Source organism: Penicillium argentinense (assembly GCF_028826775.1).
Source record: "Penicillium argentinense strain IBT 30761 chromosome Unknown utg000010l_segment0_segment0, whole genome shotgun sequence".
NCBI classification, from domain to species: Eukaryota; Fungi; Ascomycota; class Eurotiomycetes; order Eurotiales; family Aspergillaceae; genus Penicillium; species Penicillium argentinense.
The window spans coordinates 358423-379824 of record NW_026622669.1 but is presented as its reverse complement, the minus strand read 5'-3'; the positions used below and the strand labels follow the sequence as shown (position 1 = coordinate 379824).

Genomic DNA, 21402 nt, shown 5'->3' with positions numbered 1-21402 from the left:
GAAGACGGTGTGGAAAAAGTTGAGGGAAGAATCTGGGATATCTCTGGAGACTATCAATATCTTGGATGACTGAGGTTTGAGTTGACTAGCACCATTGAAGCAAAGAAAAGCAATTCTCCCACCATACGTGTCCCATGTCATCTCCCCACTAGACGGCTGGTATCACTGAAAGAAGGCCAGTCTGTCTTGTCACAGCTTCTTCATGCTCCCCAGATGCGTTCGAAAACGCCGATCCACTGGCCCCAACCGATGACCTTGCCGACCATTGCGTTCTTAATGTCATCCTTGCTGGCCTTCTCAGGCTCAGAGAACTGCAGAGTGTCATTGAGTGCGATGATGGTAAAAACGTAGCGATGAGGACCGTGGCCGAAAGGAGGAGCTGGGCCACCGTACGAGGTTCCCATGGGGTTTGGAATGAATCGCCAGCCGGCATCGGTCCGGCGCTGGTTGGCGACATCAGGTTTGGCCGCGACGTTGGCCGGAACCGCAGAGGTCACAGAGGGAGGAATGGCCCAGAAAAGCCCGTGGTGTATGACAAGCGGTAAGGGGATATCGATGTCTTCGCAGATCAGCACATACTCCTTCACGGGCTCGTTGGATTCAGGCGGCATCCAGCGTAACTCGGGCAGGAGGTCTTCACCGCGACCGGAGTGCTTGGGCAGCATCATAGATCCGGACGGGCCACACTCAGGAGCCTCGATCAGCATGTTTGGAGCCGAAACGTCTTTGAAAGCCGGATGATGGATGATCTGACGCGAATCATGGCCGCGGACTGGGTACAGGGCCCGGCCCAGACCGTACTGGATGTAGTCGAGAATCCCCATTGTCGCCGCAATTTCGTGCGTGCAAGCGGAAGGTTTCACACGGGGATCGTGAGGGTAGCAGGAAAGTGAGTTGAGGCAGCCGCACATAAGAAGAGTAAACAGAGTAAACAGCGGTCCTGCACCGGCCCGGAACCGGGTGTGGCCTCGGGCAGCAACTGCCGTCGCTTTCGCCGCTTCTGCCTGAGGTCACTGATTCTAGGTATGCAAAGGCTCTTCAATCACCTATGCTGATATCTCCGCGATCGTAGGATCTTTTTCTCTGACTCGTTACTGGAGGTCAAGAGTACGCAGAAGTGGGCCGCGGGCCAGACGGCATATATACATTCCAAATCAGGAATCCACAAGGTATGAAGGTATACTATTAAATCAGAGTTCTGCAGTAGACACAATTCATATGCATTTAGAGACCGACGTGGCTCTGTTGATTCAAAGTATACATGATAAATCACTACATTATGTACAATGCAGAAGACTCGACAGTATACATTGTGATTGTACCGTGACTTTAGCTCAACTTCCCCGGCTTCCCCTCTTTTCCCCACCACAACTTCCCATCTCCAACATCGATCTGCCTTGCGTCGAGTTCCACTGCTCAAGGTAATTCCCCGCCGCTCCCTCCTTTCCTCGCTGCGGCGTCCAAGCTGTCGTGCCTGACAAAGTCCCAGCTGGGCCGGGCCCCACGCGGTTCCTGGCTGATCGCGATCGGCGCGATGACCACATTGTCCCCGCCTTGTCTTCCGCCCGAATCCGGGTCCATCGCTGGGGAACTCGGCATGGCTGCTTCAACTTCTTCACACTCTCCCCGTTCTTGATGTTCTGGTCCACACTCGCCGCCCTCAAGGCCCCCGATCCCGCCGAGGAGGTCCAGCAACGGACCCCCGCTATGCCGGCGAAGATACTACCCCGACCAGCCACCGGGAGATCCTCGGCTGGTATGCGTACGGCATCGCGGCCGAAGTCTTTGCCGTCTGTGGCGTCGGTACGTAACCTTAAACCGTGGCCCAATATCTCGATAAACAGTGACAATGGACTCATGACTCGACAGGATCCTTCCTGCCCCTTACGCTCGAACAACTCGCCCGCGAACATGGTTCGCTCCAGACGAGCGGCCTCCCTTGCTGGGGTGAGGGTGCGCCCGACAACTCCGACGAGCAATGCATTGTCGGACTGTTTGGGCTTCAAATCAACACCGCCAGCTTTGCAATGTATACATTCTCGCTGGCGGTGCTCATTCAGGCGCTAACGCTGATCTCTTTCAGTGCCCTGGCGGATTATGGTAGGACCACGTCGCATTGTGATTGCGCAAAATCATGACCACAAGAAGAAACTGACTCACCACAACCTCGTACACAGAGAACAATCGCAAAACCCTGCTCCTCACTTTTGGATTCGTTGGTGCGGCTACAAGCATGCTCTTCATTTTCATCTTCCCCGCGGGATACATCATCGGTGCGATTCTCGTCATTATCGGCGTGATCTGTCTCGGCTCGTCTTTCGTTGTGCTCAATTCCTTCCTCCCCGTTCTTGTCGCAAACGACCCCTCGGTTCAGAGTTCGGAGAAACAAGACGGCGAAGAACTATCAAATTTGAATCCCGATGAAGACAGAGCGGACTGGAATACCTGGAATGATGAGGATAGCCTGGATGGAATGCACGATCACCAACAGAACCACTCCCCCGAAGACGGCCGCAAGGAGGATGCGCTGAAGTCTTCCTCGCCCGAGCTCCAGCTCTCCACTCGCATCTCATCGAAAGGCGTAGGTCTGGGATATCTCGCGGCGGTGTTTGTTCAGATTTTGAGTATCATACTATTGATCACACTGAATAAGACCTCTCTCGCGAAGGCCTCTGGAAGCTGGCCCATGCGATTTGTCCTACTTTTGGTCGGTCTTTGGTGGTGCACTTTCACTCTGGTCACCCGCCGCCTACTGCGCTCTCGCCCAGGGCCTCCACTGGACACGGCATCCTCGCCCGGCGCTGCCCGATGGCGAGTGTGGCTGCGCTTGGTCGGCTTTGCCTGGAAGTCATTGTGGGGAACAGTGAAAGTAGCCGTCAAGCTGCGCGAAGTGATGATCTTTCTCGTCGCATGGTTTCTGCTTTCCGATGCCCTGGCGACGGTCTCTGGCACTGCCATCCTGTTTGCTCGTACCGAGCTGAAACTGAGTACAACCGGGATCGGTCTGCTGTCGATTACTGCCACATTGTCCGGCATGGCTGGAGCGTTTCTGTGGCCCCGTGTGTCGCAACGATTCAAGCTAAAGTCGAACCAGACAATCATAGTCTGCATCTTCTTGTTTGAGCTTATCCCGCTATATGGCATGCTGGCTTATATCCCATTCGTCAAGAACTGGGGAGTGATCGGCCTGCAGCAACCGTGGGAGATCTTCCCACTCGCTATCATCCATGGGGTTGTCGGTGGAGGACTGGCGTCCTACTGCCGTTCCTTTTTCGGACTGTTGATTCCACCCGGTAGCGAAGCTGCTTTCTATGCGCTATACGCAGCGACGGACAAAGGCAGTTCGTTCATTGGACCGGCAATTGTGGGCATGCTCACCGATGCGACCGGACAGGTTCGCTCCGGGTTCTTCGTTATCGCGATCCTGATCTTGATGCCGATCCCACTTGTCTGGATGGTCAATGCAGAGAAGGGCCGTAAAGAAGGCCTTGCCATGGCAGAAACGCTGGGCAGATCTCGCGCAGGACCAACCGAAGATGCGCAGGAGGCACAGGGCCTTCTGTCGCGAGAGGATTAGAAAACTTGATACCAGTAGATGCCTCGTACGATATATTCATGATTAAAGATCGATTAGATGACCGATGGCAAACCTGCAACTTCATGTCGAATGTGATGTTTCTATCCTCTACTATAGAATACTACACTAGTGTATAAATCAATCCGATAAATTTGCCATAAAAAGTCATGTCTGAAATTATTAGTAAGTTAGTATGTAGAGGAAGGCTCATTACACCAAAGAAATTATCCAGCTCTCTGTGCTTGATCTCATACACAACGTGTACGTGCAACCGTGGCCCTATGTCATTGGATTATAGTAGATACGCCATAATGACCATGCTGACCATCCATCCAAGTCCACCTGGTGCTCTTACTTCTGCTGCTGCCGCTGCTGTAGGTGCCGTGCTGGAGTTCGGGCTGGATCTGGCGGCCTAAGATGAACCGATGAACCTATCGAGCCGGTGCGACTGGATGCTTGAGCCTGCACTGGCGAGATGCTCGAAGATCTCGACTCCATCGCTGTCTCCGAGATAGATGTAGTCTCAGGTATAGTCACGGAAATGATGCTCGGTGACGATGTCTGCACCGGCGTTACGCGCAATCATGGTGTCCTCGGGGTTGCCGACCCCGTAGCAGAGGCGATAGTGGTAGTAGTCTGTGGCTGGGGCTCAACCATGGTAGTTGTCGTGGGTACTAGATCCCCGGTAAGAAGAGAGACAGCGTACGGAGGGTCGAACAGTCCGAAGTTTCCACATGCACCGCAAGGCGAGGCCCATGATTTCACCTTCTCTGGGGAAGCCAGGATAGGATCACAGCGACCACCAGGTGACTTGGTCGCGATGACTGAGGCTGCTTCGGTCTGCGGACAGTCGGTGCCCAGATCATTCAGTGTGAGTTTGCTTTAACCGCGGAGGATCCCTTGGTCGATAACAGCGGCTATTATTTTCCGCTAAAACGGGTGGCCAACTCGACCCAGTATACACTTGGGCGAGTGTTCTTGCAGGGAGCGTGAGTGTATGCCCTTAACCACGGTTCATATCATGTTCATTAATCTTCGATCGCATTTGCAGATATCTCTCTGCTGATTATGAGCGCGACGTCTTGAATGTATCGGCATGTTCATGGAATGCAGATGCGGAGCAAGACGTCACAATCGCGTCTCCAAGGATGCCAGCCCGTCTGGCTGTTCTGGGAGTGAGTGTTCCTCCAGCGATGATAATCCAGGGGGTTCTTCACAGCTCAGTCGGGGTGCTGTCGCCGATATCGCCGTGGCAGCGGTGGTTGGACTCGTTCTTCTAGTGACGCTCGTCTTCGGTTGTATCCGTTGCCAACGCCAGCGATCAGCATAAAAAGCCACGCCACTCGATACCGACGTATCGGTTCTCTCTGTCCCAATCCACAATGGGGGGCCTGCTCTTGATCCATCCCTACGGATCGACGAGTCTCTCTCAAGCGATTTTCTGGTCACCTGATGCGGTGCAGGCCAGCAGCAACCTCCATACGAGCCAAAATGGCGAGAGAAGCAATACTGGTGCATACCAAGAGAACAGCTCCGACGAACCGTGGTTAGAATTGGATGGGCGTGACACACAGGTCAAGCCGGTGTACCACAAGCTGCCAGGGACCCAGGTGCGGGAAATTTACTGACGACCATCGCATCGATAAGCTGTACTTATATGAACGTATTAATCAGTACCGGACGAGATCCAGAACACGACTGACGTCAATCTGGAAACTCATAGGTGGATGAGAAGGCATCCAGTGGTCCCCTAAACATCCATCATCACATCGAAATGGTAGTTAGTAGCTAGTAGACACTCCAGGAAGCCTGGGAAAATTGGCCGGCCGTGCCAGGGGTAACTGGCATTTCAGTCAGGACCGCAGGGAGGATCCCCGTTCGGTTTTTGCTCGCTCGATCATGACTCGGGTTTAAATCGCGCCAGGAGTGGACAAAAGTGATCGCCAAGCAGCATGAGGCTCTTGCTGTAACCATTTCTTGATACGAATGCCAACACATAACTGGCCCCCACTTTTTTTTTTTGGAACAGCAGAATGACGTCGGGTGCAGAGGCAAGATGTCTGGGCTCTGAAGCTCGGTAGTTTGTTGCTGTTGCGGCTTGGCTGCATCGCTCCTCGTGTCAGCTATTGGAGTCGAATACGAGCTCCGCAGCGCCCGAGGCGATGCGCGCGATGGTCAGCCTTACTGACGACTCCGCCTCTCGAGGAAGTAAAGGGGGTTCCAAAGAGGAAAAGTGGAGCGGCATGATCGGCAGGGTCATTGAGGCTGTTCCATTGCCCAACGAATACTATTGGAACACCAGAGCTGACAAGGCGTGGGTAATGGGGCTGCCCCCAATGAGATGCCCATCCCTGCTGCAACGGGGAATTTCATGGCGCCGCAATTCGGCAGCCTGGATGAGTCTGAGGTGGATTTAATCCATCGCGGAGCCCCGGAGTCCCGACGCGCGCTGCCCAGCCTTTGCATTAGGAGGGTCCCTTTTTCGTTCTTTGCCTGGGGCCTTGTCAAGGCTTGTCTTCTCTCCACGCTGTCTTATAGCTTAATTTCAAGCTTCATTCTGATTCTCGCCATGGTTCGCGCTTTGCTTGCCGTTGCGCTGTGCCTGTTGGCCGGTGTTCACGCCCAGTCGCGTGCTGCCTCGGTTGTCCCCGTGGAGGGCTGCGCGGCGCTTCCGAACTACAACAACGCGACCAACATCGCTGGGCCCTGGACGATCCGCGTGGATGGGTGCACCAATGCGACCGCGACGCAGGAAAGCTGCAGCATAGAGGGATTCGGCGCTAGCTGTGATGTCACGCGATCAGCCGATGAGAAGGGAATCGAGAAAGGCTCGGTAAGTTGCGCGGACTTTCGACCGTGCGGGTCCGCCAACCGCGGAATACTGACCATCGCCAGCTCACCATTGTCAACCACCCCCTCGACACCAACATTGTCCTTCGCTGCAACGGCGCCCTCAACACCCTCGAAGCACGTGTGCCCTCTGGGGCTGGCGCGTTGGATTGGCATGCCATTGGGCTCGACAAGGACCCTGGCACCAGTCAGATGGAATGGGGCTTTGGGGCGAAAAATACACACCTCGTCCGGGTTTACCGGCAGTATCTGCGGGGAAGGCCGGTCGACGGACTCTTCTTAGGATCGGAGGGACGCACCACCTGGGCGGTTCGCAGCTCAGGATCCGGACTAAGCTCTCTGGACCACAAGCCCTTTTGGTTCTTGCGGCTGTTGAACCCCGAGATGCCGGCGTGGGGTGACGAGTTAGAAACCATGATTCGCATTAATGGAATCTGAGGATCAGTTCCATGGACCCAGCATGGTGATTTTCGATCGGGATTTGCATTTGCATTGCATTTCCTTGCCTGCGGGCTGGCCTGGAGTTTTTGAGTTGCTGGGACGGTTGATCTGGAGCGCATCCTGCTCAGATTGGAGTTACATATACCCATTGAATATAGACTTGGCCAAAATCAGATACTCACTAATATTATTCACTCAGATTGGCGTGTATCGAGCTGCATTCTGTTCGCACTGGCCGGGTGGACCGTTGAAGTGTGTAAGCTGCAGTCCCTTACTAAGTAGTCATGACCAGGTCACATGGCACCAGCAGGAAGGGCGCACTATGTCAAAACAGAGAAAAAGTTATCGCATTGTAAGCATCACATATGTTTCATTTTGATGCAGTGTGCCGACGCTGGCTCATGGGAAGCGGGAACTTCCTCGCCCACTTACTTACATCTCATGTCTTTGATGCAGCAACAGGTGCTCTACCTACTACTCTAGGGTACCCTAGCCTATCATGCCTTCATCAGGTCTCGCCGGGGGTATTTCCATTTCCCCAGATCGTCCACACAGCACACTAGTGTCGCAGACCTGTACGATCTTCGATCGTCCGACCAGCATGCAATCGAAATCCCTGCTCGCGCCATCTCAGCCCCGCCAGGGTCGAACCTTCACAGTGCGATGTCTGCTTAGCGGCTAAAACCAACCAACATTCGCCGGACGTGCTGTCTGTGGCCCGATGCCTCTCTGTCGCTCTCCCGATCAGTCAAGGATTGCCTGTCCGGGCCGATATGCCAGACTGCCGTTCGCCCCAGGGGAGAAGATAACGGCCGGTCCTCCGTGTCGGGACGGGCATAGGCCCAAATTTGCGGTGCGCGGCATTGTCTCCCGGTCCGTCGTGCCCAATCACGCCGCCGGCCCAGTTGACGCCTCTCGCTTCCCCAGAAACCAACGGCAGCTAAGGAATTGCGCGGGGAGGCGACTTTCCCAAGCCATGTTAGCGACCAGCATGAAGAGACATGATAGGTGCGAAATTGAAGATCCTCGTTGAGCTTCACATTCCCGGACTGGCCTAGCCGCCACCTGGCCGTCCATCTAACTGGCCACATTCCATCCCTGCACCTCGCCATGTTGGTCTCAATTAGCCTGAGTGCAGGAATCGTAAGACCTGTGATGGTCGTGTCTCTCCACAGCAGCGCACGTGGATCGCTGCGGCCAAGCAATGGCGGCCAGGGACCATATATAGAGCGTGTCTGGGGCGCCGGGGCGTTTTGCGACGAGAGACAAGTGCTGTGACGGAGCTGCCTGCCTTCAGTCGACATGTCGAACGACCCTACTCGGACCGAGATTGCGCTGGAGAAGTCCGCGGCCAACCATGTCGAGGACACATTAGGCCAGGGTGCGGTGGTAGAGGCTAAGCATGCATCCGACGAGGAACATGCGCAGACCCTATGGCAAGCCCTGCGGGACAACCGCAAGGCGGTAGCCTGGTCGGTCGCGATATCCATGTCGATTATCATGGAGGGATATGACACGATCCTCATGGGCAACTTCTTTGCCTATCCCATGTTTCAGCAGAAATACGGCCAATACTATGGGGAAGAGATTGGCTGGCAGGTATCTGCGCCATGGCAGACAGGATTGAACATGGCCAGTACAGTCGGCTGCATCTTCGGTTCGATTTTCCCAGCATTGATCATTTTTTCGTGGCTGTCTGCTAACCCTCCACAGGCGGTATTCTTAATGGATGGGCGGCATCCCGGTACGGCTACCGGATCGTCATGGTCGTTGCTCTGGCCTTCTTAACAGCTTTCATCTTTATCGTATTCTTTGCCAATTCCGCTGCAGTTCTGATTGTGGGTCAAATTTTCTGCGGTTTCTCATGGGGTGTGTTTGCAACAATCGGACCGGCGTATGCCTCAGAGGTATGCCCGACCAACCTGCGCGGTTACCTAACGATCTATGTCAACATGTGCTGGGCCATCGGTCAATTGATTGCAAGTGGCGTGCTGTACGGCCTTGTTGATCGCCCCGATGAGTGGTCATATAGGATTCCTTTTGCCCTGCAGTGGATTTGGCCTGTGCCTCTGATGGTGGTCTGCTGGTTGGCCCCCGAGTCGCCCTGGTTCCTGGTACGCAATGATCGACTCGAAGATGCCAAGCGCAGCATTCGTCGCCTGGGTGGAAACAAAACCGAGGAGCAAATCAATGGACAGCTGGCGATGATGGTTCACACGATCAAAATCGAAGCCGAGATCGAAGCCGGCACCACCTACTTCGACTGCTTCAAAGGTGTCGACCTCCGCCGAACGGAAATCTGCTGTTGCGCCTTCATTGGCCAGATCCTGTCGGGTAGTACCTTTGCATACTCGCCTACTTATTTCTTCGAACAGGCTGGCATGGATACCTCCAAGGCCTTCGAGCTCGGGGTTGGTTGCACCGGTGTCGCCTTTGTCGGCACTGCCTTGTCTTGGTTTTTGATCACCTACTTCGGACGACGCACACTATACGTCTGGGGACAAGGGATCCTCTGCACCCTGTTGTTCCTCATTGGTATTCTCAACGCGGCCTCGAATACTGAATCGTCCATGTGGGCGCAAGCATCCTTCTGCTTCCTCTGGCTCTTCACCTACTCTCTGACTGTCGGCCCGATCGCCTATTCTATCATCTCTGAGATCTCCTCGGTGCGACTTCGTCCTCTGACAGTCTGTCTCGCTCGCACGGCCTACCAGATCATCAATGTTGTCTCGCAGGTGCTGGAACCATATTTCATGAACCCCACCGCGTGGAACGCCTCGGGGAAAACGGGGTTTTTCTGGGGTGCCACCGCTTTGGTCACCTTCACATGGGCGTTCTTCCGCTTGCCAGAACCTAAAGGCCGCACTTACGCCGAGCTCGATATCCTGTTCGTTACGAAGGTCTCCGCGCGAAAGTTTGCCTCGACGCCTGTCGACGCGTATGCGGTCGGGGTATCGCCATCGCAAGAAGGTCTGGTCCGCAGTCGCAGTGAAGTGCAGGAGACTAAAGAGTAAACGCGGTGGGGTCTGGGGCGTTTGTATCAGAGCCTCCGGGGAGCACTTAATATGAAACCATCTGTAGAGACATAATCAAGGTGCATGAAACAATTCTTACAGTAGTTTGTCTACCGAGTAGATCTAAACGGTAGCCGATACACAGGATCCAATTCAACGGAACGATCGCGGGCCAGACGTCCACTGCGGGTACTCTATGACATGTTCTGGTACGCCATTTGTTTGACCAAGCCCCGCGGTAATTAACGGCTACAGGGCCAAGGCTATTGTTAGAGTGGCAAGCCATCTAGACCAACGCGGAACAAGATCTTCGCCTGCGAATAGATTGACCAAGTCGCAAGCTCGCCACGCATAAAAAAATAAATAAATAAATAAAATAAAATTTTGGAAGAAGCCACGACGATGCGATGCACTCTGCACAGATCGTGAAACCGCGGTCACTCGACACGGTGCCCCTTCTGGTGGACAGGGATCATCTCGCTTAGGCTGCGGTTGGCAACTAACGAGCCTAATAGTCTCCGACGACCCACCACCGCCACCCCAACACTCCGGGGCTGTGGAGGCTAGACACCCCCTGCAGAAAGCCGTTCACGATGCACCTGCGCCTGCGAGATGAAGCATGATGTATGCTGGATTACGCCCAGCAATGGATTTTGCGAGGAAAGTGGAATGCGTGGCCATGAAACAGTAAATCGTCAAGTGGTATCTAGTATACATATACATTATAAATTATACAGCATCATCACGCACGGACACCCGAACCGATCGCTCGACCTTCCACCCTCGTGGATTCAGATTTTCCTCGCTGCTGCTCCTCGGATTCGGTCGCTGCGTGCCCATGATCGTCGTCGTCACGCCATGGTAGTCGTCTGGGTCGCTGCCGGGCCAAAGCTGGTGCACGTCTTCGCCGCCACGGGAGCGCGAGGACTTTTGTAGATTCGCCGCCACATTGCTGGAGAGGGGAAATGAACCGGGGCGGCGGCTGCGCGAGGCGGAGGAGCCGTCGCGCAGGAAGCGGATGAGGGGGCGGAGGGTGGTGAGACAGCCCGCGGTGATGCCGAGCCCAGCTTCGACGTTGGACCAGATGGAGATTTGGTAGGTATTATCTGGTTTAGTTAGACACTACTCGGATTGCGACGGACGGAAGGCATGGGCAATTCAAACTCACAGAGGAATTCGCGGTCCTTGTAGTGGTGGACGAAGGGAATGCGGATGATGACGGCGGCCGAGGCACTGCGCAATCGGGTTAGCGGGGGTCCAAGCACCTAGTACAAATGAGGCGAAATGGGTAACAAACATGCAACCAACGCCCAGAATGCCGACGATGGCGGTCTTGGTGCGCGAATTCATGCGCAGGTTCCAGATGAGGGCCACCGGCAGTAATCCGATCGTCAGATCGGTGATGGCCGCTCCGATACTGTACAGGTAGGCGATGCCGATGAGGGTGCTCTTATGGACGCAGGAGCCGGTGGGCGAGAGTTGGTGCCAGAAATGGCTGACGGGGTTGCATTGGAAAATCGTGAAGAACAGAAAGATGAGTCCGACGGCGGTGGCCAGCGAGATGGCGGCGTAAAGGATCCAGGCGTGGATTCGATCGACCGTGATGCGCAAGAGGGTGATGATGATCGAGACCTTGGCGACGACGCAGGTGATCACATAGAAATTTTGTCCGAGCCACCAGCACTGCCATGTGTTAGATTCCATGTCTTTTGATCGCTCTCAATGGTTTTAATGAGCGTACCAGCAGCGCGCGACTAAATTGGTCGGGATAGGCTTCGAAATAGAGCAATTTTCGTCCCATGCCATTCTTCGCTCCAACAATACCACAAACAGCGAAAGCTAAGTTGAAAGCCTAGAGACAACAGGTATCAGTTCCATCATAGAAATTTTCATTTGCATCCGGCTGCCATGCGGAGATTTCGATAGTGGCGAGAAAAACTGACCATCGCGACGACCATAATGATATCATCCCATCCAAACGCCCGGACGACCCGGGTACGCACAAAGATCCGAAGACAGACACTGACGAGCGAAATCGCGAGAAAGACCGAGGTGACGACGAGAATGGCCTTGCTGCGGGAGTCGTCGGCGACGGCAGCCTGGATAGCGGCCTCGAGGGCCTCTTTTTTCCGACTTTCAGCATCCATGGCGGTATGGAAGCGCCATCCGCATGGAGGTCGGAGGGGGGAGATATGCGGCAGCAGCGGTGCTTGTACGAGGAGGGGAAGGAGGGCGATGGAGGGCGATGGACCCCCTCGTGGTTTTATTATCCTGAAGGTCTCCACTGCCGGCTGTTCTGGCAGGGTAGTCGAATGCCCAGAGCTCTGGACTCTGGCACCTGGTGCCGGGTGGATGGAGCCCCTGCGTTACGATGGCACACATCTCCCGGGTCGAGTGGGGTGGTATTGCTTGCTAGGGCCGAGTCTAAATGCCATCGATCGGCACGCGAGATGGACTCCATCCGACAGTTTGGGAGAACCGACAATACCGGACATGCCGCGGGCGTTTTGAGATGAACCCGACAGGAATGGCCCAGGCGGTGGGATATCGCGTGTTGGGGGACTCTTGTCTCAAAACACGGTACGGATGGTCTTCTGAGGCAGAGGCGAAACCGGAATCTCACATATGCAGGCCAGTGTGCCGTGTGGGCGGGGACTTTTGCCCAAAAACAAGTAGGGGAACTGGTGATCGCGACTAGCGGCGATGGAACCGGGAGCCTCATCGTCCTCCGCATACATACACAATTGTCCGGTATTACGCACGACGCGCTAGTGGCTGGTGGCCGACGGGAGGCGATCCCCTCTTGGGAGTCTCGTCCGTCTGGAGGTCCAAACCCGGTGACACCAGGGTTTGGCGAGAGGCTGTTAACATTGGAGAGGTCGACGTTCCATGGGTGGTCTGGCGCAGGATCGGATGACACTGCCGGCAATGACATTGCACCCGTCGTCGGCCTTGAGTCCACATGTGAACATGAGTCCGAGAGCGAGGCAACATGCACAAGCTTAACCTTGGTGCAAAAGTCTGCTGAGTATTACTATTGATACACTGGATACCACTGGAAGTTACCTTACGCAAAGGATACTTCAGGTCGGGTATGACAAAAAGCATAGCAATTGCTGCCTCAGGCTGTTATTAAAGCGTGATCCCCGCCGTGAAGGTCGCCCAAAGAGGAATGGCGCGAGGGCTCAACCCTAGTTTCATGCAGACACCTTCCCCATACAGACTAATGTCTTCTGCCTTGTTTGCTTGCTTGACCATCGCGGACTAGCCGCCTCCATCTGATACCATTTGATGCTTGGTGTGCTCGACTGTTACATCGGACTCCACAGGGCTTTTTTTAGTCCTCAATGGGTTCAAGCTGCTCGAAATAACCAGGTCCGGCGGGATTTGCGCAGCCTGATCTCCCGATCGCAAATCCATTGCATCGATGCCAAGCGGATCTATTGGCACGCGATCCCCGCCGCGATGGGATTTTTAGACGCGCGGGAAAAGGAGTTCACGGAGATCCGCTCGGCGCCCATGCAGCCCTGCACCCCTGCAGCTACCCCAACTCCCAACGAGGGGGTGCAAATTTGAGTCTTGCAGACTGCTGCAAATGGTGCAAGTCTATTGGAGTCGCACCCGCCGGAGCGGATACTCTATTGAAACCCTGCAGAATGATCGTCCGCTCGTGGCATGGGCCATGGCACGAGGATAGCATAGGCCATCTCTTTCTCCTCGGGGGTTTCCGTCGTGCTGGAGGTGCAAGTAGACCTCGGCTGCTGGGACCCATGGTTCGTATGCTACGCCGTCGTTGCGGGGTTATGGCAGCACTTTAGCTCGTAGGAAAGGGATCAGCGTGGTACGCCACAGAGTAGCCAGCAGAGGAATGTCGACGAAGGACTCACTAGACAACCCCATCCCTGTCATGGTCCTCGTCCCTACGTTGACCGCCTCGTGAAGGTTCAGTGTGGAGGTCTGTGCTAGATATCGAAAGCTTCTGAGGGTCTCGACAGATTCTAGAACGCGAACCACGGATCGGTCCCTTCAACAGAAGCGAGGCCATTGGGGTTTGAGCTTGCTATCGGTTCGTCGAGGAGGTCAGCATGTCTCCGTTTTCACATTGCAAAGCTCAATCTCAAGGAAATTTAAGACAATCGCGTTATTGCGGCCTTCGACGGGCGGCCATAGTTTTCAGCAATACCCCCGGCAAGGGTAATATTTGAGGGCTCTCAAATTACGAGAAACCGAAGCACCAAGTCTGGAAAAACACTAGCGCGTCATAGATCGGGATTCCGAACGGGAATGGAACATGATGTGGTGCATCCCTGCACTGTGGTAACTTCAAACTTCTCGCATGGCTCATAAATTGGACTTGACAGTTGGACTGATTGGTCTGTCATTTTGAGTTGAAAATTTGGACTAAGGTAGAATGGAACAATGAGAAGTCTATTCGCGTTTGTACAGTATGCTCTATGCTCTAAATCTCCGTCTCCCCATTCTATGCGCTCGACCAGCATGTTATTTTAGGAAGAAGCAGAGGGGGAAGCGGAGGGCATGCCGGACATGGAATCACTGGGAGCACCTCCGCCGCCGCCGCCCATGGCAGAGCTATCCGAGTTCTCGTGGCCGCCGTTGGCATCGTGGTAGGCAGCAATGCTGTAGTACGAGTTGTCCGTGTAGTCAGCCATGGCATTGATACCGATCTGGATCCAAGCGAAGAGACCATCGTCGAGGCTATCACCCAGGTACATGTATTCGGGGAAGGGGTCGTACGAAGCATCGGCCTGCAGGACACTCCACATATCGTCGGCGTTAGTGGTGATGGCCTGGGTGTTGCTGGTGTAGGGGTAGGTGGCCTCGACCGCCGAGCGCAGGACCTCGTTCCAGAACAACTGGCCGATGTGAGCAACACTGCCGCTGCCAACTTCCAGGGTCTTGTTCGGGAGAAGGGTGGCGTTTAAGTGGGTGAGAAGGTGGGTGTGGGTAGCACGACCGTCATAGTGGCCGGGGAAGATGCTGTCGAAATTGACCACGCCGTCCTGGTTGGTCTGTTGTATACCACGCAGATACGTGCTGTCCCAGCCTCCAGCGGCGTAGTTGCCACTTGTCGAAATGCCGCTATACACGCCGGTGGCGTTGGCTTGCCAGATGTCGACCAGAGCACCGGGAACAGGGTGGCAGGTGTTGATATCGATGTATTGCACCTCGAGGTGAACGTCCACGCCATCCGAGTATAGCTTTTCCTTCACGTTTTCACGCACGACTTCGCCCCAAACGTAGTACGGTCCATCGGTGACGGTGGGCGTAAGAATGCACGAGGTGTTGGCGCCAAAGATGGACTCCTGGTTGATTACGCCGTGCTGGTATGCGTCGGTGCGGTTGTGGTCAATGGCTTCCCACTTTTCTAGAGCGGCCAAGTTGCGGCGGTACTTCTGGGGAGCTATTGCAAGTGAGTCATTTTGGTTCCGGCTTTCAAGGTATTCTGTCTGGCATACCGGAGGTGATGCCGCGCTTCTCGCGAAGCTTTTGCACGGTGTGTGCGCGGCGAGCAACATTGCGCCTGGCGAGTTCGCGGGCATGGAGGGTGCTTTCGCAGCCACCCAGCGAGCGCTTTCCAGCAGCAGCCATCACATCACGGGCATGAATTTGCCGCTTCAGGACATGCGGGTCGTGCTTCTCACCCGGGTGGGCGATGGCAGGAGTAGCCAGACAGGCGGCGGCAATTGCCAGGACTTTGGAAAGTTGAACCATTGTGGAATTGGACAGTCCTTTGATATTCCGAGAACGGTTCGGATTTGGAGATTTCAATCATCCCGATCAACGCCTGGTGACCTCAATTTATACAGGGTAGCCATCTCGCTGTCGTCTTCAAGACGCGTCATTTGAAAGCGTGGCCCGTCCCTGGAAGCGAGAAGCTCACAGGAGCCAGGCCCCTTTTCGCAGTGTTCGTCTTGTCTAGATGGCCGAGTCTTCACGTCTCAGGCAAGATTTGAGCAGGGCCACGCGTCGGGTATCTTTTGATACCGCGGCCGGCAAGTGAGCCCCACGAGGTTAGTCATGCTGAGGAATGATCGTCCACATTGGCGAATTGATCGCGGCGAATTTGCAACGACAACGCTCTGCCAAGGGATTTGTCAGCGGCGGATTCTGCTCCGAGAGCCTTTCCGGCTGTCATCGCCTTCATTTGGCGATTCACCAGACGGAATTGGTGGGTGGATGAAGTCCTCAGGGTTGACCGCGTCAGCCGTTGAGATGGCGGAGGCGGCGAAGCTTGGCAGGCTCGTTTTGCCTTTTACCCACAGCGTCGCCATCGCGATCTGAAATATAGGTTGAGCGAATACACAAGTGCGATTATTCCGAAGTGCATGTCTGTCTTCGATGCTGGTATTAGAAGAGAATATCAAGCCATTGTGTATATGGATGTAGTACCTGATGGTAGAAACAGCAGCTTGAGGTCTCGACGACTGTCCAAACCACCCTCTCGGAGCTCGGAATAATCTAGCCAATCTGGGATTCGCCCTTGCTGAGTATCGCCTTGTTGCTGGTCGCTATCAGGTGGTGAGTCAATCCTAAGGGCGGAATCCTGTGAAGTAGGTGATAAGGGTCCGAAGGTATTATCACTCGACTGAGGCAGATGCACTTGCACTATGTCGTCCTATGATCCAGGCTGTGTTTGTTCTTGTGGCGCTAGGGATGCTTGACGTCCCGAGGCTGGCACGGATGTATGTCGCATACTGGCCGACGGTTAGTTTATTAGTCCCACCGTCTCACTCCCCCCTGCGGCAGTAGCCGTTACCACAAGAAAGCTCTGCTGTTTGGCTCCTACGTCTTATATGGTCTGCGTGGAGGGAGTGTTGAAGACTTTATAAAATTCTGCATTTGGCGTGCTAATGATTCTGTCGTCTTCTAGCAAGATACGATAGTTTGCATTTCCTTCATATCCCAGTAGTAGATATTGCCTTGTTCTTGGTCCCGTCAGCTTCTTTCTTTGTTTAGGTGGAATTAGATACTCTCCCTTGGATCCTATGACTCTCAGCCGTGACAGGTCAGGCTTGTCACTATACCAAGCTTGGTACGGAGTCATGTCGTGCTTGGATGATGGCGATCGATTTGAGAATAAAGCCGCAGTTCGCGCAATCTCCGGCCAGAGTTTAAGTGGTAGTTTCGCATGCCTGAGCGTTGGTCCGACTCGGTCGTAAATTGTCTTGTGGGCCCTTTCCGCTACCCCATTCTGCTGGTGCTGGTCGACGCCCGTGACTTCGGCTCGGATTGCCCTTGAGAAGAGGGTAAATTTCATTTCTTCTCCCACTTGTTCCGGGATCCGGTCAAGACGAATGCGTCTGCATTTGCGCTCAGGGCGCTCATTGTGGTCGAGGAAGTACCGCAAGGACTCCACGACGAATTCTTGCCGTTGTGGTATGGGGACGATCTCAACCTATCCAGTATAGTCGTCAACAATGGTTAGCCAGTAGCGACTACCATCAAGGACCTCCTCAAAAGGTCCTGCAACATCGATATGGGGGAGCTCCATGGCGTATGTGGCTCTTTTGCACGCTTCTGAACGGCGATGGGGGGTGGGGGTTTTAATCATTCTTCCCTGAAGGCATGCGTTATAAGGTTGGCGTGGTGTATCGTCCTGAATGCCGTGAGCTTGCTTTTTGAGTCGTTGTATATTCGCACCGCTTATGTGAGCGAGCCTATTGTGCCAAAGTGTCGATTGCGGGCTGACATAGTAGGCTGGAAAGGCAGGTTTTGACCATAGATCGAGTGCGTAGACTCCATGATATTGGCTCGCAGTGAACAGATTTCTCCTATCTGATTTGTTCCGAATGATGGCGCCATTGCTCGAGAAATCAATCTTTGCCCCCCGATTGAGAAGCTGTAACACAGATATGAGATTCGCATGCGCAGTCGGGACGAACAAAACGTCATCTAGGACAAGCCATTTCTTCCTTCCTCATACATTACACAAGATATTTGCCACTCCTATACCAGAAGGAGCCGTTGAGGTATCGACACTTCGCAACAGTAGACCATCATATTTGTCCATCTTGACGAATCTCATGGCATTGTTGCAGACGTGCTGAGCACATCCGCTGTCCACAATCCAGGCGTCGCTGATCGAGGCAGCCTGTGACTATCATGCTGGGAATGAAATCAAATGTGGCAACATTTCCTTCAACTTTGGCTGCGAATGCTGTATTCATATCCTGTTTTGAGGCTTGTGTCGCCATAAACGTCGGTCTTTTGGGGTCTCTCGGTCCTTCTGAATCGTCGTCTTCATGATCTGTACTGGCCCGCCTCTTTGATGAATTACGAGGGTCCGCATGCGCATCTTTAGGGTTTGATCTGCGCGTCGTTCTCTCCTTTTCTTGGTCCCTCGGTTTAGGGTTCTTCTTGAAACACTGCGGCTCTCTATGATAAGGTTTTCGACAGAAAAGACAGAAGGGGACATTGTTGACCTCGATCCGGCATGTTTTCCCATCTGGGGACGGTATGACTTTCTTGTTTCCAAAGCTTCGACTGAGTGTGAAGGCAGGAAGCACATTTGCATCTGCGGGTTGTTTGCCCAGCTGTCCTTTTCTGTGTTCCTCTTTAATGGCCTTGTTCTCAATGTAGTTAAATATAGGAGCTGCTCTAGTGATATTTCCGTCCTCATCTCTATCATTGACAATGTCTATTTGCCGAAAGACATGGTTGCGGAAACTCTCATATTCTGGACCTAAGGCATAGAGGAAGAAGAAGGTTCGTTCAATCGCAGAAGTGACACATGTGGGGTCGAGTAAAAGTTTCTCAGCATAGATCTTTCTGATCTCGGCCCCGAGGGCTTGTGCACTCCCACATTTTGCCCGGCTAAGTGACATGTACCTCCTCTGAAGATTCATATATGTTCCTGAACCTTCCGGCTTAAAGCTTTCTTTGACCGCTTTGATCAGTGACTGGACTCGGGTGATTCGAAGGCGTTTATCCGCTGAGCCGCATTGTGGGTCAGTTTGCCGCGATTATTGCCGAATAGAATATCTGGCGGTGAGACCATTGGTGCGCCTCCTCCTCTTCTAGAGGTGGGAGTACTTCGACCTTAGCTACAGGAGATATTCGAAGAAACTCCTTGACTTTCTGATTCCACTGCGACTAGTCGTTAGTCTTATCGAGAGTTAGTATAGTATGGTAGAATGAGCTCAAGCCTATTTACTCAAATTTATTTAAATCTATCGTGGTGGTATTCAGGGCTCTTCGGTGCTGAAAAATTCGGCGCTTAACGAGCCACTTGAGCAAATTGAGTGAACAGAAGGCGAATTATTTAATAGCTTAGGAGACCGCGCCTCAAGGCCAAACAGTTCCAGGCTTAATATCTCGCCAGGCGGACTAGAGCTGATAGAATAGGAATGCTCCGACGAGTTTGGGGTAGGTATATGCGACGGAGGGGTGTATTCACTGTCCGGTAGCTCGTATGGCTTGAGATGATTGCTATACGATTCGAAGAAATGAGGAAAGCGGACGCGGTCAACCATATACCGTAGCATTCGCTCTGCAAAGCGTTTCGGTCTGTTTGGACGGAGATTGTACGGATTTGACTTATTGCCACTTGCGGTTAACGGTGCATATCCGATCTCGGTGTTCGTTGAGTTAGGGTGACTTAGGCCCTTCTCTGGACTAGAGCGCAGGTTGAGCTTGATGTGTGGAGTTGCGTCTTGTAGTGTGCTGGGACCTAGCATTGACAGGCGCAGCAGCGAGTGCCCGATGTGCGCGCTCTTCTAGAGCTATATTTCTATAGCCCCCGCCCACTGAGTGTCGAGAAAGTAATAGAAACTTCGCCTTGTATTTGTGTGAAGCGCTAATGACGGATGCATCGAAGATAGCATACCAAATTGAGCTCTTCGTCAGTCCATTTATGTCCCTTATGTGAACTTTGCTTTCTTGTCATAAGTGAAAATAGTAGAATATCCTTTTCCGAGAATGTCAGGGATTTTAGGGAAAATGAAATCCTACCATGCCACAGAGAGCAGGTCGTTTCTTCTGTCTGTGGCGATGTGATATGTCTGGAGCGGTGTGACGTTCGTAGCGGTGTGAGACGGTGTTATCTATTGGGAAGTGCTAAAAACACACCCCCTGGGTCTAATCACACACCCCATTACCCAAAAGGGTAAAGCGCAGTCTCTGTATTTCCTCCTTTTGTGACAGCGGTACATCCTGCTACAGCCAAATTACTATGGCAGCAGATGAAGATCTATCGCCTAGTAAGAAACTAGAGGTCTGGATGATGATCAACTCCCAACTTCCAACATTCTGGTTCACGTAGTAAAAGCACCCTTCTACAACCCACTTTTTGCCTCTGTTTTTGACTCTCAATCGTCATGGAAAGCACCCAATTCGACGATACGCTCTTGCCTGTGTTTGGCGAGCTTGATATGGCCATCTTTATGCCATCGATCGACCTTGCTACCCCCAGCAATGCCCACGGCGATGCCCCCGATGACCCCCAGGATACGATCGTTCCAGGTACTACTACCTGGCCTACGCATCTAGCTGCTATCGACTGGATCAACGAACAAGGCTGCCAGTCGGGCAGCGGCTTCGGAGAGAGCTCCAACAGACCAGCCAACAGACCAGCCAAAGCAACAACCAAGTATCAAGCCGTGGAAGCCGTGGAGGACGTGGGAGCCGTGGAGGACGTGAGCGTGGGAGATCGCGGAGACGTGGTCAGTATGACGCAGTGCCAGCTAATATGACGGGCGTGATCGAGTTTTAAGGGCTTCGGACGGTGGAGGGCCTGTGATATAGTCAAAATTAGCTCAAATCGAGTGTTTTGAAGGTCAAAAGCAGAGGCAAAAGGTGGGTTGTAGAAGGGTGCTTTTACTACGTGAACCAGAATGTTGGAAGTTGGGAGTTGATCATCATCCAGACCTCTAGTTTCTTACTAGGCGATAGATCTTCATCTGCTGCCATAGTAATTTGGCTGTAGCAGGATGTACCGCTGTCACAAAAGGAGGAAATACAGAGACTGCGCTTTACCCTTTTGGGTAATGGGGGTGTGTGATTAGACCCAGGGGGTGTGTTTTTAGCAGATCCCTATCTATTGTGTAACATGTCTGCAGATCATCATTGGTCTGACGACTATCTGTAGCGGTGTGGTGGCTTTGTCAACTTTGTGAGACGATTCCGCACAATTCGTTTGTCTGTTGGTCCTCAGAAAAATGTCTTCCCAGTTGAAGAACTAAATGAGAAATTCCAGTCCAGTCAATATATGTATGAAGCTTTCACTTAAGGGGGAAACTTAGGAGTAGAAAGTATTCTCCAATTTAGGTGAGCATTGCCGGGCTCATAACCTGTTGATTTATAAGTGATGCTTCAGTGTTCATGTTGTTGAGGGGAGTTGATTGTGTTAGATACAAGTAGACTGGTGAACAGGTATATAGGCATGCACGTGATCCTAGCCCCCATGTGATTTCCTATTTAGGAAAACGTGATTTTGATTTTGATTTTGATTTTTTTTGAGTAAGCCGACGAGGGGTCAGAAGGTCTTGCTGACTGCGATCC

At 53.2% G+C, this 21402-nt stretch overlaps 8 protein-coding genes across 8 annotated transcripts; 5 read left to right on the top strand and 3 right to left on the bottom strand.

Annotated features, from left to right (window-relative positions):
* Nucleotides 1–200: 200 nt before the first annotated feature.
* N7532_009850 (YbhB/YbcL family Raf kinase inhibitor-like protein) lies at nucleotides 201–824 on the bottom strand (the record flags this gene model as incomplete). Its single annotated transcript, XM_056622341.1, has 1 exon — nucleotides 201–824. The coding sequence occupies one exon, from the start codon at nucleotides 822–824 to the stop codon at nucleotides 201–203; it is 624 nt and encodes a 207-aa protein (XP_056469757.1).
* An 811-nt stretch (nucleotides 825–1635) lies between these two features.
* On the top strand, nucleotides 1636–3577 carry N7532_009849 (uncharacterized protein; the record flags this gene model as incomplete). The annotated part of the gene is made up of 3 exons (XM_056622340.1): nucleotides 1636–1762; nucleotides 1870–2100; nucleotides 2178–3577. 3 exons carry the CDS (start codon nucleotides 1636–1638, stop codon nucleotides 3575–3577), a joined length of 1758 nt encoding a protein of 585 aa, XP_056469756.1.
* Nucleotides 3578–4959: 1382 nt separating this feature from the next.
* On the top strand, nucleotides 4960–5205 carry N7532_009848 (acid protease; the record flags this gene model as incomplete). Its single annotated transcript, XM_056622339.1, has 1 exon — nucleotides 4960–5205. One exon carries the CDS (start codon nucleotides 4960–4962, stop codon nucleotides 5203–5205), a length of 246 nt encoding a protein of 81 aa, XP_056469755.1.
* A 941-nt stretch (nucleotides 5206–6146) lies between these two features.
* N7532_009847 (uncharacterized protein) lies at nucleotides 6147–6865 on the top strand (the record flags this gene model as incomplete). The annotated part of the gene is made up of 2 exons (XM_056622338.1): nucleotides 6147–6410; nucleotides 6473–6865. 2 exons carry the CDS (start codon nucleotides 6147–6149, stop codon nucleotides 6863–6865), a joined length of 657 nt encoding a protein of 218 aa, XP_056469754.1.
* A 1305-nt stretch (nucleotides 6866–8170) lies between these two features.
* Nucleotides 8171–9882, top strand: N7532_009846 (uncharacterized protein; the record flags this gene model as incomplete). Its single annotated transcript, XM_056622337.1, has 2 exons — nucleotides 8171–8525; nucleotides 8582–9882. 2 exons carry the CDS (start codon nucleotides 8171–8173, stop codon nucleotides 9880–9882), a joined length of 1656 nt encoding a protein of 551 aa, XP_056469753.1.
* A 729-nt stretch (nucleotides 9883–10611) lies between these two features.
* N7532_009845 (putative integral membrane protein) lies at nucleotides 10612–12029 on the bottom strand (the record flags this gene model as incomplete). The annotated part of the gene is made up of 5 exons (XM_056622336.1): nucleotides 10612–10988; nucleotides 11051–11115; nucleotides 11180–11565; nucleotides 11624–11734; nucleotides 11826–12029. 5 exons carry the CDS (start codon nucleotides 12027–12029, stop codon nucleotides 10612–10614), a joined length of 1143 nt encoding a protein of 380 aa, XP_056469752.1.
* Nucleotides 12030–14387: 2358 nt separating this feature from the next.
* Nucleotides 14388–15615, bottom strand: N7532_009844 (intradiol ring-cleavage dioxygenase; the record flags this gene model as incomplete). The annotated part of the gene is made up of 2 exons (XM_056622335.1): nucleotides 14388–15304; nucleotides 15360–15615. The coding sequence occupies 2 exons, from the start codon at nucleotides 15613–15615 to the stop codon at nucleotides 14388–14390; spliced, it is 1173 nt and encodes a 390-aa protein (XP_056469751.1).
* A 4604-nt stretch (nucleotides 15616–20219) lies between these two features.
* Nucleotides 20220–20594, top strand: N7532_009843 (uncharacterized protein; the record flags this gene model as incomplete). Its single annotated transcript, XM_056622334.1, has 1 exon — nucleotides 20220–20594. The coding sequence occupies one exon, from the start codon at nucleotides 20220–20222 to the stop codon at nucleotides 20592–20594; it is 375 nt and encodes a 124-aa protein (XP_056469750.1).
* Between the last annotated feature and the right edge of the window lie 808 nt (nucleotides 20595–21402).